Source organism: Hylobates moloch, unplaced genomic scaffold (assembly GCF_009828535.3).
Source record: "Hylobates moloch isolate HMO894 unplaced genomic scaffold, HMol_V3 SCAFFOLD_3, whole genome shotgun sequence".
Lineage (NCBI taxonomy): Eukaryota > Metazoa > Chordata > Mammalia > Primates > Hylobatidae > Hylobates > Hylobates moloch.
This window is the reverse complement of record NW_026652278.1, coordinates 29192636-29207001: the sequence shown is the minus strand read 5'-3', so window position 1 is coordinate 29207001 and position 14366 is coordinate 29192636. Positions and strand designations below refer to the sequence as shown.

The following is a 14366-nucleotide window of genomic DNA, read 5'->3' as shown; positions in this document are numbered from 1 at the left end:
TCCCTCCCTCATCTTTCGCTTCCTGTTTTTGGTCTGTGGATTCCCCTCATTTATTTGCTTTATTCTTCCCTCCATACAGCCTGCCTTTCTCTGCCTCTCCTGGGCTTCACATGCTCAGTTCCAGACCTGAGCAATGATTGACTTGCTCTTGATCCCTGTTATAAATTCCCAGGGAAAATAATAGAACTGGCTTCATGTGGGTCAGGTCTCCACCTTGACCCATCAGCTGTGGCCCTGGGGAGGTAGGTAGGGTGGCCTAGAGCATCATGGCTTCAGAGAAGGATGTAATTCTGGGTGGGAGTTAATAATCTCAGAGGAGATTGTGAATGATACAGACACCCCCAAAATAGCCTCTGGGACCTCTCTGATCTATTACAGAGGTAGATTTCTGTTAGGGCACAATTGCTTTGCATTACAGGCTAGGAATTTACATGTAGGCCTGCAAGTCAGTGTTTCTGCTTTTTTGGAGGTTTACTTCATATCTTCACTGGGTACTATAGAAGAGGTGAACACTGGGTATATAATACTGTTCTTATTACTGTGTTACAGCATGCATCTGAGAAGTTCTAAGAGGCAATTCTATCCAGGTTTAAATAAGGAGCTTTGCAGAGGTAGTATATCTCATGATCATATATTTGAGATAGCTGGCAGAACAAATGGGTGTGTTCTTGACTGTCCCTAGTCCTTGAGTTTGGAGGCACTTCTCTGCTATCCTTCCAAGGATCTCTGCTATTCATCCATGCCCTCTTATCAACTTTAGTGTCCACAAGTACCTGATAGGGACCTCACCCCGCCTAAAGCAGGATTTTTGGATTCTTGCCTTGGTTTCTGCCCAGTGCTGTTCCCCAGACTTGAGATTCTTTTAACTTCCTTCCATGTCTCTAACTCGTACATATTATTTAAGGTCAAGTTCAAGAGCCATGTCTACCATGTACCTTTCTTTAAGATGTCGTGGTTCACTGGGCTTCCTTACTTTAGAACTCATTCAATAGTGATTCACTGAACAGTTATTTATACAGCAGAGTGCTGGCTGGTTATGTTAGTTCGCTAGGGCTGTTATAACAAAATACCACAGACTGGGTGGCTTAAAAAACAAAAATTGAGGCCAGGTGTGGTGGCTCACACCTGTAATCCCAGCACTTTGGGAGGCTATGGCGGAAGGATCACTTGAGGTCAGGAGTTTGAGACCAGCCTGGCTAATATGTTGAAACCCTATCTCTACCAAAAATATAAAAAATTAGCTGGGTGTGGTGGTGTGCACCTGTAGTCCCAGCTACTCTGGAGGCTGAGGCAAGAGAATCGCTTGAACCCGGGAGGCAGAGGTTGCGGTGAGCTGAGATTGTGCCACTGCACTCCAGCCTGGGCAACAGAGTGAGATTCCGTCTCAAACCCCTCCCCACCAAAACAAAACAAAACAAACAAAAAAATTGATTTCCTCACAGTTATGGAGGTTAGAAGTCCAAGATCAAAGTGTCAGCAGGTTTGAATTCTTCTGAAGCTGCTCTCTTTGTTGTTTAGATAGCCTCCTTTTCACTGCCATTCCTCTGTGTGCACACATCACATACCTCGTGTCTCTTTGTGTGACCAATTTTCCTCTTCTTGTAAGGATACCAGTCTGATTGGCTTTATTTTAACTTAATCACCTCTTTAAAGGCTCTATCTCCAAATACCATCACATTCCGAAGTAGGGGGCATCTGGACATTAACGTATGAATTTTGGAGGGACACAATTCAGTCCCTAACACCAGTGGAGACAGGGGTGAAGAAGACGTGCATCATCTTAGTGCTCCTGTAGTTTGACGGTGTGGTAGGGAACACAGGTATTAAGCAATCATTTACATGACTAGGCCATTAGTTACCATTGTGGGATGACGCAAGAAGTAGAATACACAATGCTGGAAAAGGTAGTCTGGGGAAGTGAGACTGAAGGTAATCTGAAGAAGTGAGATCTGAAAGAAGGTTGGATGGGAGCCAGCCAGCTGAAGAGAGAAAGAGAGAGAGTCAAGTATTCCAGACAGGAAGATCAGCATTTGTGAATTCCAGGCAATGGGAAAGAGCATGGCTACCCAGGGAATTGAAAGAACCAGTGTAACAAGGAGTGAGTGATGGGAGCTAGCACCAGAAAATCGAAAGGGCCAGATTACACAGGACCTTATTTACTGACATCCTCATTTCAGTGCTTACTATATCCTGTCTTAGACTGTTGTCAGAAAATCTTTTAGGGGGAGTGTTGGTGTGCACGTTTTGCTTCTCCTTATGCTCCTCGAGGGAGAAGATCCTGTCTTCAACTCCTTTTGTATTCTCTCTCCACAGTATGCAACATAGGGCTGGACATATAGTAGGTGCTCAAGAAATAAATTAAGTGGATATAATGAGAAATGAGATGAATAGAAGCACTCATTTGTCTAAATTAGGGGCTGACGTGATCTTGTTGGGTGTGTTTCTCCTAGAGGCTCTGAAAGGTGAGGACTTTTGGTACTATAATGCCACCTAGTGATTCTTCTTATTACAACAACACAGGGGAGCAGGGTGGAGACTAGTCTTCTGTAATCCAGAAAATCGGAAATCAAACATTTTGTTTAATCAGCATAAATTGATTTGTCCAACCACCCATCCTTTCATCCATTCATCCATCTGTGTTGATGCCCCCTGCATCTCTTTCCTATGAGCTGAACATGTCACGTGCCTTTCTACCTCCTTGTGGTTCTTTGATTGCTCATATTTGAGTCTTTTTGTCCTCCTATAAGTAAGGTCTCAGATATCAGTATCTAGATTCTCTGAGCTCCCGTTGTGCTTTCTGTTAAAATGGCATATACTAAATGATACCATCATATTGCGTTAGAATTAACTGTAGATGTTCCCTTCTGTCTTTCCCCAATACAGATTGTGAATGCAAAGGGCAGTGACTCTGCCTTAGTCACCTTGGTGCTTCCTGTGGGCAGCCTTGTGCCTACCATGCAGTAAGTTCTTTAAAAAATTGTTTACTGGATTGAACTGCTGTCACCTATGCAGGCCACCTACTTATGAAGTCTCTTTTAGGAGATCCCTTGGACATGGGAAGACACACAGCCCTGCATTTGACATCAGTGCAACTTATGGGTGACCAGGGCCCTCTAGGTCTTTATTTTTGTTATATACTTTCAGAAATGTTGTGGAGTTTCTCTGGATCATGGCAGTCCCACAAACCGATGGTCCCAATGTGTAATCAGGTTTTCTGTGAACACACAAAGCAGCCTGAGCTGGGTTGCCTGTCCCATTTCAAGCTCATTTCTATTAGCTTGGCTTACAGTGTGGTTCAGCCTGCCTCTCCAGTTCATCTGCCACCTCTGCAGCAACCTCCATGCACATTATGATTCAGGCACGTTTCCCTCTTTTTGTCCATCAGATATACAGTGTCAGGTCATGAATGAGATGTCACTGCACAGTTGTCAATTTTCCTTGAATTAATTCATCAATCCAACACAGTTCTCATAAACTTGACAAACTCACTCTAAAAATTATAAGGGAGGATAAAGGTCCACGGATAGACAAAGCAATCTTGACACAGAAGAATTTGGAGTGGGGAACTTGCCCTTCAAGCGTGATGACTAACTAAAAAACCCACAGTGATAAAACCTTGTGGTACTGACACATGAACAAACCAGAGAGCTCAGAACATACTCATGTCTATTTGGAAACTTCCCCAAACCAATTTGGAAAGAATGGATTGTTTGACATGGGTTGTTGGAAAATTTGCTCACCCCATGGAGAAAAATATAGTTAGATCCCTATCTCACACCATATGGGAAGGATAACTCCAGATGGATTAGATAACTGAATGTAAAAAAGTAAAACTATGAAGCTAATAGATAGAAAAAAATGATGGGAGAATACCTTTATGACCTTGGGGTTAAGGAGGTCTAAATAATACCAAAAAACTATATAAAAAATATAGGGAAAAAAAGAGCTAAAGAGCCACAGTATCAAAATTAAGGACTATTGTTCCCTTAAGGACATAAAGGCAGAGTTTCTAGTTTTCTAAAGCAGATTGATGTCCAGGCTTCTCAAAGATATCTGTAAATCAAAAGAAAAAGAAAAAAAGATCAATAGAAAAATAGGCAAAGATACTGAAAAGGCAGTTCACAGAAGGGAATCTCAAGTAGCCCAGGAATGTATAAAGAAATGGTCAAAAAATTCACTAGTAGTTAGAGAAGTGAAAATGAAAGCAAAAAATGTGCTTACATTACTTTCATCATATTGACAGAAATTAGAAAATTAGCTAATTAGATGAGTCCATATTTGCAAAGCACTTACAATAGTATCTGGCATTTACTAAACACTTTATGAGTGTTTTATAAAAAAGACCTACCACCTTCTGGGAGGGGTGGATGGAAGTGTTGGACGGAAACCCCACACTGGAGTGCAGCCTAGGGCAGTAACTCTGGTACACAATCTTAAAGTGCTTGGTAAGTACCCAGGGCTTGTACTAGGCTATTGGGCATTGTTGTGCTTTTGGAAAACTGTTCATCTGGCCAGATGAGTTTGAAAATATCACACCCTCTAGATAGTTACAGGCTTCTAGGTTCATGACTTGGCTGGGGTACAGAGATTTTGTGAGAATAAAAAGTGCACACCTTCCTCCAGTAGGGCACATGGCATAGGAAAGAGAGTAGAGACTGTTTTTCAGCCTCCATTGCCCCATGGCTGGATGTGTTTGTGCAGGACGCAGCTGCATAAGCAAATGTCCCTATGCATCCCTATAACTTTAACAATCTTACTCTTTGGCATATATTTCAGAGGAATTTGCACAGAGGTCCATAAGGGACCACGGACAAGGACGATCATGATTGTATTACTTGATGTATTGGAGAATTAGAGGCGGCCTTGTTACCTAACACCTGGGGAATGGAAGTGAAGTGTGGTAGATGCCCCTTATGAAATGCTGTGCAGTACTCAGAAGCAATGAACTAGGATATGCTTGCCAATCGCAACGAGGACAGATGCTTCAAAAGAATGTTGAGTGAAAAAAGTAGAAAATAAGATAATCTCCAAAGTCCAGTAGCATCATTTAAACATTTTTAAAAAATATACTGATAAAAATTTTGTACATGTCCCAAAAATACATATGGAAGCACAGCAGCATGAATGCCTATGGGGTTGAGGATAGGGGTTGGGAGTAGGGATGGGGATAAAGGAGGAAAATAAACCAGAGAGGAGTCTTACATATTTCATGAACCAAGGAGTATAATTATTTCAACTATTTGTACCTGAAGTCCAGAAAGAGTGGAGGCAGAGGGGAGAGAAGAGGGCGAAGAAACGGTTTTGGGAGAGGGGTCCCAGAAGAGATATTTTCGCGATGTGGTGCTACATAAGTTTTTCCAGGATGCCTTAAGCTCTGCACCCTATTTTTCTCATCGCTAATATTAGATTAAACCCTTTGAAGACAGCGTCTGTGGTTTCTCTACTTCAGCTTTCCCTCCGTGTCTTGCACACAGTAGCTGTTTTACAAGAGTTGAACTGACTGGAAGTGAGATTATTCCTCGTTGTCTCAGAAGGCAGAGAGTAGCCCCCTGTCCTTCCCTCATCCGGAACCTTCTGGTCCACATTTCCTTCCAAGCGTTAGTCCTCGGTTCTCCATGCTTGGCTCCCTAGTGTCACCCACCGTCCTTTCTGGGTGGCCTCTTCCAGTTCGCCCTCTTCTTTCTCCTGGGTGTCTCCATCTGCCCACACCGTGGGACTCCTCCCAGCCTCTCAGGGCACCGCCCCCTCATTTCCTTGGCTTCGCCCCATTAGGGAGATATTTGCATATTTCTCTGAGGAACCCTGCCCAGGTGCCAGCCTCAGAAGCTCCTCCCCTTTCGAATTCCCGCTAGCGCCCCTAGAGGGCGTGTCGGTTGCCAGGCGACGGGACGACGCGCCGAGCGCGGGTTTCCGCTCGGGGCGGGTGATAAAGACAGCGCGTCGCGCCTTTAGCTTCTTTCCCAGACTCCGGCCCAGCTCCTGCGATCTCCACAGCAGCCTCTGAGGCCGCCCCCAGAGAGCATCAGGATGGCTGAGGTCAGGAGTCAGCGCCCCTCTGTCGCCTTTCCCTTGACCCCTCCCCATTGTCCCTCTCCTACTGACGATTGTCACAAACGGTGATTCCAATATACCCCCCCATCAACATCTTATCCCCCTGCACCCTCACTCACTCCTCCGCCTTTCTCCGTTGGCTCTGGCCCCTTTACCTCCTGTTTCTCCTTCATTTGTGTGGACACCCCCCTATCCCCACTGTGGCATTGGCGCTATGCTAAGTGCGGTAGGAAATTAATGAATTCTGAAATCTACACGTGACATGCACCCAGCCCTAGATTTTTAGTCATGGAGTGATACCATAAGGGAGGCTCACACAGAAATATTGGAGATGTCTTATCTCACAGGGGAAACCTGGAAGAAAGCTTCACAGATGACTGCTGTCATCCCAATCAATGGCCCTTGTCCACCTGTCACACCTTGATTTCCTAACATATGATCACCTGCTGTTACACATCTTCATTAAGGCTCTTCTGCCCATCACCACTGCCCTGTGTGTTCATTGACTCTTGTGTTAACATCTCGTATCACCCCACCACTCCCCCATATTACAATACACCCCATTTTCAGCCTCTCCAATGAGGGGTTGTTTCTGCAACCCTTCAGTGACTCCCTGCCTGCCCCTTAGCCCCCTCATTTATATCCTCAAGAGCCTCGGGTCCCTGTCATTACTTGCCATTCACAGTCCCCATCCACTATGGCCCTACCCAAATCCTTCACGGCCCCATCAGAGCCCTTCCCCCATCACCCATCCCACGGTCTGTTCCAGCCAGGACCAGCTGCATGATTTGCAAGGCCTGATGCAAAGTGAAAACACAAAGTCTCTTCAAAAATTACAAAGAATTTTAAGACAGAACAGCAGAGCATTCAACCAAGAATGGGGCCTTTCTGGGCAAAGGGCCCTGTGCAAATGACACGTTTTCACTCCCATGAAGCCAGCCCAAGCCGCATCTTCTTTCGGCACCATCATGCTCCACATCCCCCCACCCCGTTCTAGTTACTTCCTTGCTTCCTCTGCACCATTCACATCCCCTCATCATTGCTTTTCCTCCATCTCTAGTCTAGCTTTATAAATTCCGTCTTCCTGTGGTTAACACCCCCTTCCTTTCCTTTTCATACAATCTCTTTCATATCATCCATCTTCCTCACTCCTTGGCTCCATCACTCTCATGTCTCTCTGACATCCATGCTGCTGTGGCCACATCACTTCTCCCCATTACCCATAGTCATTTGTATCTCTTTCTTCCCATTTCCTTTCTTGTTCCTTCTAGTTCTTCATTGTCCCATTATTGCTTTTGAGTGTTTTCTCTTCTTTTCTCCCACTAGTCATCTTGTTTATTTCATTCTTCATTCCCCATAGGGAAGCCCCAGCCTCCCAGAGGCACCACCCCCTCATTTCCTTGGCTCTGCCCTATTCAGGATATATTTGCATATTTCTCTGAGGAACCCTGCCCAGGCGCTGGCCTCAGAAGCTGCTTCACTATTACGGATTAGTTATTTCCATATCCCTCTTTCTGTTACTCCTCTCGTTTCTTCCTTTCTTCTACTTTTCTTCTTACTTGACCTCAGCCAACTTTCTCGATTCTGCTTTCGCAATTCTCTATTTCCCCTCTGGCCTCATCTTATATTGCAGTTCTCTTTTCCTTTTTCCTTTTCCTTCTCCCCACTAATTGATATTCCCAGAACTTAGGACAGGACAGTACCTGGCACATAGCGAACAATCAGTGAATAGGTGAAGAATAAAGAAATGCCACAGTTCCTTTCTGATCAGTTCATGTTGATTTCATGCTTCTGAAACAGATACCATTATATGCTATAATAGTGGAAATATCAACTGTTTATTGGCCAAAGCTGAGATTATTTTTCCTTTGCTTTTAAAAGTAATATACTTTTTAATGACAATAGGAACAAATCTCTTTTGTTCCTAAAAGTTTCTTTAAAACTTTTCCTTCTTTGGTATTTTTCCATTCCTGTGCTAAGTGCCAGGTAAACAGGTAAAACTTGGACAGCTAACAAATCATTAGGCTGTTGATCAAGTGTTGACGTTAATACCATTTACAGGGATGGAACCAAGAACATTGTAGTGATAAATTTTTGTGTGTGCTTATGTTTAGCATCAACAAGGGAGAAGAACAGAACAGCAGCAACACCATATTTCCTTAATATGGTTTTTCCTCCTTTGTGGAATTACTACATTGTGGTCTTTGCAATAATCTGCTTTTAGGCAGGAAGAAAAACCTATGTGAATTTAAAATTAGTACTAAAGTTGTTATACAAAATGCTGTAGATATGCTTGTGACTCTACATTTATTTTAATTTACAAAGACTGTATTTTGCTTGCATGTCATCGTTAGAGATTTAATTAATAGTACAAGTGTTTTCAAAAACCAAGAATACATAGATTTTCTCCATATTGAGCAAGACAGGCTTGTCAAAACAGAAGATAAACTAGACTCCTTAAAATCTTCAGGGTGAATTGAAATTTTACTTTATTATTGGGACTAGAGATTGTTTCAGTTGGTTTCTTTTAGCAAGAGAGTGTTGATGCCAAGGCCTTTTGTAGAGTAGAATATTAAAACATAATATTGCAAACGTAAGTAAGGCCTTGCAAGCCTTATGAGTCCTTTGCTCAAAAGTCTTGAGTGGTTCCCTGTGGCCTGCAGAATAATGCAATCCATACTCCTTTGAATGTAATTCAGTGTCTTTACTGTGTGTCCCTCACTCCCTAGCTAGTGTTTTGCTTCCTTCTCCCTGTCATACCTCTTATCCTTTTCTAAAATGTGCAGACTTTTTTAAACTTTTCTTTTAGGTTCAGGGATAAATGTGCAGGTTTGTTATATAGGTTAATTGAATGTCACAAGGGTTTGTTGTACAGATTATTTCATCACCCAAGTAATAAGCATAGTACCTGATAGGTAACTTTTCAGTTCTTTACCCCCTCCCACCTTCCACCCTCAAGTAGGCCCCAGTGTCTATTCCCTTCTTTGTGTCCTCAGTGTTTAGCTCCCAGTTATAAGTGAGAACATGTGATATTTGGTATTCTGTTCCTGCATTAGTTAGGATAATGGCCTCTAGCTCCATCCATGTTGCTACAAAGAATGTGATCTCATTCTTTTTTATGGCTGAGTAGTATTCCATGGTGTATATGTACCACATTTTTCCTTTTTTGTTTTGAGATGGAGTCTTACTCTGTTGCTGAGGCTGGAGTGCAGTGGAACGATCTTGGCTCACTGCAACCTCTGCCTCCCCGGTTGAAGCAATTCTCATGCCTCAGCCTCCTGAGTAGCTGGGATTACAGGTGCCCACCACCACACCCAGGTAATTTTTGTATTTTTAGTAGAGACGGGGTTTCACCATGTTGGCCAGGCTGGTCTTGAACTCCTGACCTCAGGTGATCCACCCGCCTCGGCCTCCCAAAGTGCTGGGATTACAGGTGTGAGCCACTGTGCCAGGCCTATGTACCACAGTTTCTTTATCCAGTCTACTGTAGATGACATTTAAGTTGATTCTATGTCTTTGCTATTGTGGATAGTGCTGTGATGAGCATATGCATGCATGTGTCTTTATGGTAGAATGATTTATATTCATTTGGGTATATACCCAATAATGGAATTGCTGGGTCAAGTGGTAATTCTAAGTTCTTTGAGAAATTGCCACACTGCTTTCTACAATGGCTGAACTAATTTACATTCCCACCAGCAGAGTATGTTCCCTTTTCTCTACAACCTTGCCAGCATCTGTTATTTTTTTTACTTTTTAATGAAGCCATTCTGACTTGTGTGAGATGGTATCTCATTGTGGTTTTGATTTGCATTTCTCTAATGATTAGCGATGTTGAGCATTTTTTTATATGCTTGTTGTCTGTGTGTATGTCTTCTTTTGAAAAGTGTCTGTTTATATCCTTTGTCCACTTTTTAATGGGGATGTTTGTTTTTTGCTTGTTATTTTATTTAAGTCCCTTATAGATTCAGAATATTAGACCTTTGTCGGATGCAGTTTGCAAATGTTTTCTCCCATTTTGTAGGTTGTCTGTTTACTCTGTTGACAGTTTTTTTTTTTTTTTTTTTTTTTTTTTTTTTTTTTTTTTTTTTTTTTTGCTGTGCAGAAGCTCTTTAGTTTAAATAAGTCCCATTTGCCAATTTTTGTTTTTGTTGCAATTGCTTTTAGCATCTTCGTCATGAATCCTTGTCAGGGCCTATGTCCAGAATGATATTTCCTAGGTCATCTTCCAGGGTTTTTATAGTTTTAGGTTTTACATTTAAGTCTTTAATACATCTTGAATTGATTTTTGTATATGGTGTAAGGAAGGAGTCCAGTTTCAATCCTCTGCATATGGCTAGCCTATTATCCCAGCACCATTTATTGAATAGAGAATCCTTTTCCTGTTGCTTTTTTGTTGACTTTGTCAAGGATCAGATGGTTGTAGCTGTGCCGCATTATTTCTGGACTCTATTCTGTTCTGTTCATCCCTCTTATTCTTTAGCCAACTTGGATACTTGCTTGGCCCTGAGCTTTGCTCAGGCTTTGCCATCTGCTGGGAATGCCCCTTTTCTCCATATTCCCCTATGAAAATTCCACTCTTCCTTCTGGGCCTGCTCAAATGCCAATTCTTTTCTGAGATTTTTTTCTTATTCTTGCTGCTGGGAATAATTCTCTTTCTGTGGGTTCATAGAGAACTTTGAATACATTTTATGATAGGGATCAAATTCTATGCTTTCATTAACTGCATTCATACCCCACCAGCAATTAAGTATAAATTCCCTGTGGATAAGCTCTTTATTCCTCATCTTGTGGATAAGCTGTTTATTCCCAATCCATCACAGAATTTATGTATGGCAGATGTTCAATAAATACTTACTCAACGAATGAATAAATATATTAACCATACCCATTCTTCATTATTATGTTGCAGCTAGCAAGAAGTAGGTGGATTTGTTTGCTAGAGCAGCCATAACAAAGCACCACAAACTGGGTGGCTTACTCCAGTCTGAGCTCATCTTAACTTATTAAATGACTCTGTTCCAAATAAGGTCAGATTAGCAGGGTTAGGACTTCAAAATATCTTTTTGGGGGACACAATTCAAGCCCTAAAAGTAGAGAAATAAGAATTCTGATATAACTCACTCTTAGGTTCTCATCTAAGTAATAGCCAGACTTGCTTGAATTATATCTGTATGTCTGGGCTTATATTTTGAAATAATTTGTTGCCCATCTAACCATGGAAAGCAAATGTGGAAAAGTCCCATGAGTATTGCACAGGGGCATTTTAGGACACTGTGGGGCATGACCTAGCCTACATTTCTAAGGGATAAAAATGATGGAATCTCTTTTGGGAGACAATTGCATATTTCAGGTGAGTTTCACTGTATATGTGATTTCATGATATCTATGCCAAGATCTTCCTATGTCTGGCCTCAACACACTGTGGCCACCCCCGCTGCCCTTTGCAGTCTTAGGGGCAATAAGAAGCAGGGCCCAGTGAAAAGAGACCAGGGTTTGGAATAATCATAATAGCTCTGAAAATTCATTGAATCCCTACTATTTGCAGGCATTTGGCTAAGTGTTTAACATCAGTGATCTCATTTAATCTAATCCTTAGTAACATCATGTGGTGGGAACTACTATTATCCTAATGCATATATATTCTGCATATATATCCCAATGCATATATATATATATGTAATGTGTATAAATGTATAATGTGTATGTGTGTGTATATGTGTGTGTGTGTGTATATATATATATATAAAATGTACATATACATATACACTCACACATGTATATGTACATAAGCATCAGGGTCTGAACGAGGACCTTTCCTATCATATAATCTTAATTTTTCTGCTTATCAGTGACTTTAATTTTGCTCGTATGGAGGTGTTTCATTCAGAGGTAATAGCAGTAATTCCTTGATAGTAATGATGTAAATGTTGCATTGCCCTTTCCCATCCCTGCTTTTTTTCTATAGGAAAAGGGTGGAAAGCAAGTCCTGGAAGAATCTGCATTTGAAGAAATGGAAAGAGATTTTCAGGGAGTTCTCCGTGAACTTTCAGGAGACAAAAGTCTGGAAAAATTTCGGATTGAATATGAGAGGCTTCATGCTGTCATGAAGAAGTCTTATGACAATGAAAAGCGTCTGATGGCCAAATGCAGAGAGCTAAATGCAGAGATTGTAGTGAATTCTGCGAAGGTCGCCACTGCCCTTAAGCTCTCTCAGGACGATCAGACCACCATTGCATCCCTAAAGAAGGTCAGTGATCTTCTAGAAATGGAATGAACCTGAATTTAAAACATCATTCTCTCATTATATTGGCACCTCTAGGCTGGTAGTAAATGAGTTATTAGGTAAAAATTTACATGATTTTATATTCATTAAGCCTAAGGAATAATGTTCATTTTCAAAGAAAATGATTTTTTTAGCCTGGGTGAATCACATCATGCATGCAGAAAATAATGGAGAATCTTACTTGCTTGGTTTCTGGGAAATAATGGGTTAGGAAAAAGATTTAGAGATAAGTAAATGCAATATTTGGAATCTCAATATGTCTTATTTGATGCATGATGAGTAATTTAATACCTCATGATGGTAGTTTAACTGTTAAAGATATTTTCATATTTCTGCTTTTTCTCCTGTTTTAGTAAAGATTGCCCTGAGAATTCCCAGGTAGTAATTTTCATGACGTTTCTTCCTAGCACTCCTTTTCTTTCCTCTGAATCCTCCCAGTTCCTCATAATAGGAGAACAGAGATTCAGTCTGGGGATACTGAGGATGTATTGCTTTGTTTTACACTAGATTTTTTTCATCCTTAAGTGTGTTGCATTATTTTCAAGGTAAAATATAAATGTTCCTTGCTGACTCATGGTGATAAGAGGTTGAAACATAATTAAAACCCTAAATATGAGAAACAATTTATAAAATTTTTAGACAGCTGCCTTGATATCATGCAATTAGATACCACCCAGTTCAAATGAATTTCCAAGACCAGTACTAAATATGGATTATCAATTCTCTTAGAAACTACTCACTTTTAAGTGCTATTTTAAAGTTTATTGTCATGTTCTTCTTCTCCTTGCTGAAAAACCAATATAAGAAGGCTTAAAGTCATTTTATAATGGAAAAAAACATTTTTCATTGTAAATTTAAAAACTGATGAAGGGCCGGGGGTGGTGGCTCATGCCTGTAATCCCAGCACTCTGGGAGGCTGAGGTGGGTGGATCACCTGAGGTCAGGAGACTAGCCTGGCCAACATGGTGAAACCCCGTCTCTACCAAAAATATAAAAATTAGCTGGGCGTGGTGGCATATGCCTGTAATCCCAGCTACTTGGGAGGCTGAGGCAGGAGCATCACTTGAACCAGGAGGTGGAGGTTGCAGTGAGCCAAGATTGTGCCACTGCACTCCAGCCTTGGCAACAGAGCAAGACTGCATCTCAAAAAACAAAACAAAATAAAACAAAAAACCCAAAACAAACAAACAAAATCTGGAAATGGAGGTCATGAATGGATTAAAATCTAATTGGTAAAGTTGATTTGGATAAAACTTTTGTAATCATTTTTTAATGTAAATATCTTTCATTTGTTTTGCCAAATATAACACATGTGGTTGCTACATAAGAAATATTCCACAAACTGACATTTTGCTTTGAATCACTGAATTATGTGCTATAGTTACCCAAGAGTAATCTGTCTAATGTAATAGTGACCACAAATTTGTTACATTAAATACTCTCTTCCACCCGTTTTATTCCTTTTCAATAAACAAGTGGAATATTTTAACCTAAAGCTTATAGGTTCTTATCTGTATAAAGGACCCACATTCTACTCGACAGAATTTTGCAAGAAAGTTAAGTGGTGGCCTAAAACTCAAAGCTGTTGTGTATTAGTTGGTCATCACATTGCATTAAAGAAATACCTGAGACTGGGTAATTTAGAAAGAAAAGAGACTTAATTGGTTCATGGTTCTGCAGGCTGTCCAGGAAGCATAACACTGGCATCTGCTCAGCTTCTTGGGAGGCCTCAGGAAACTTACAGTCATGGCAGAAGGCAAAGTGGAGCAGACACTTCACGTGGGCCAGAGCAGGAGCAAGAGAGGGAGAGGGAGAGGTGTCACACACTTTTTAAAAAAAACTTTTCAGTGCAGGGGTACATGTGCAGGATATACAGTTTTGTTACATAGGTAAACGTGTGTCATGGGGGTTTGTTGTACAGATTATTTAATCACCAGGTATTAGGCCTAGTATCCATTAGTTATTGTTTCCTTATCCTCTCCCTCCTTCTACTCTTCACCCTCCGAAAGGCCCCCGTGTGTGTTATTCC

The 14366-nt window shown here is 41.3% G+C and overlaps 1 protein-coding gene across 1 annotated transcript in view; it reads left to right on the top strand.

Annotated features, from left to right (window-relative positions):
- The first annotated feature begins 5896 nt into the window (after window positions 1–5896).
- The window catches only part of CFAP58 (cilia and flagella associated protein 58), a 103371-nt gene continuing 94901 nt past the window's right edge, over window positions 5897–14366 (top strand). Inside the window, exons 1-2 of the mRNA XM_032169925.2 lie at window positions 5897–6036; window positions 12020–12301. Coding sequence (XP_032025816.1) covers window positions 6028–6036; window positions 12020–12301 — 291 coding nt within the window. The 5' untranslated portion in view covers window positions 5897–6027. The remainder of the gene's footprint in view (window positions 6037–12019; window positions 12302–14366) is intronic.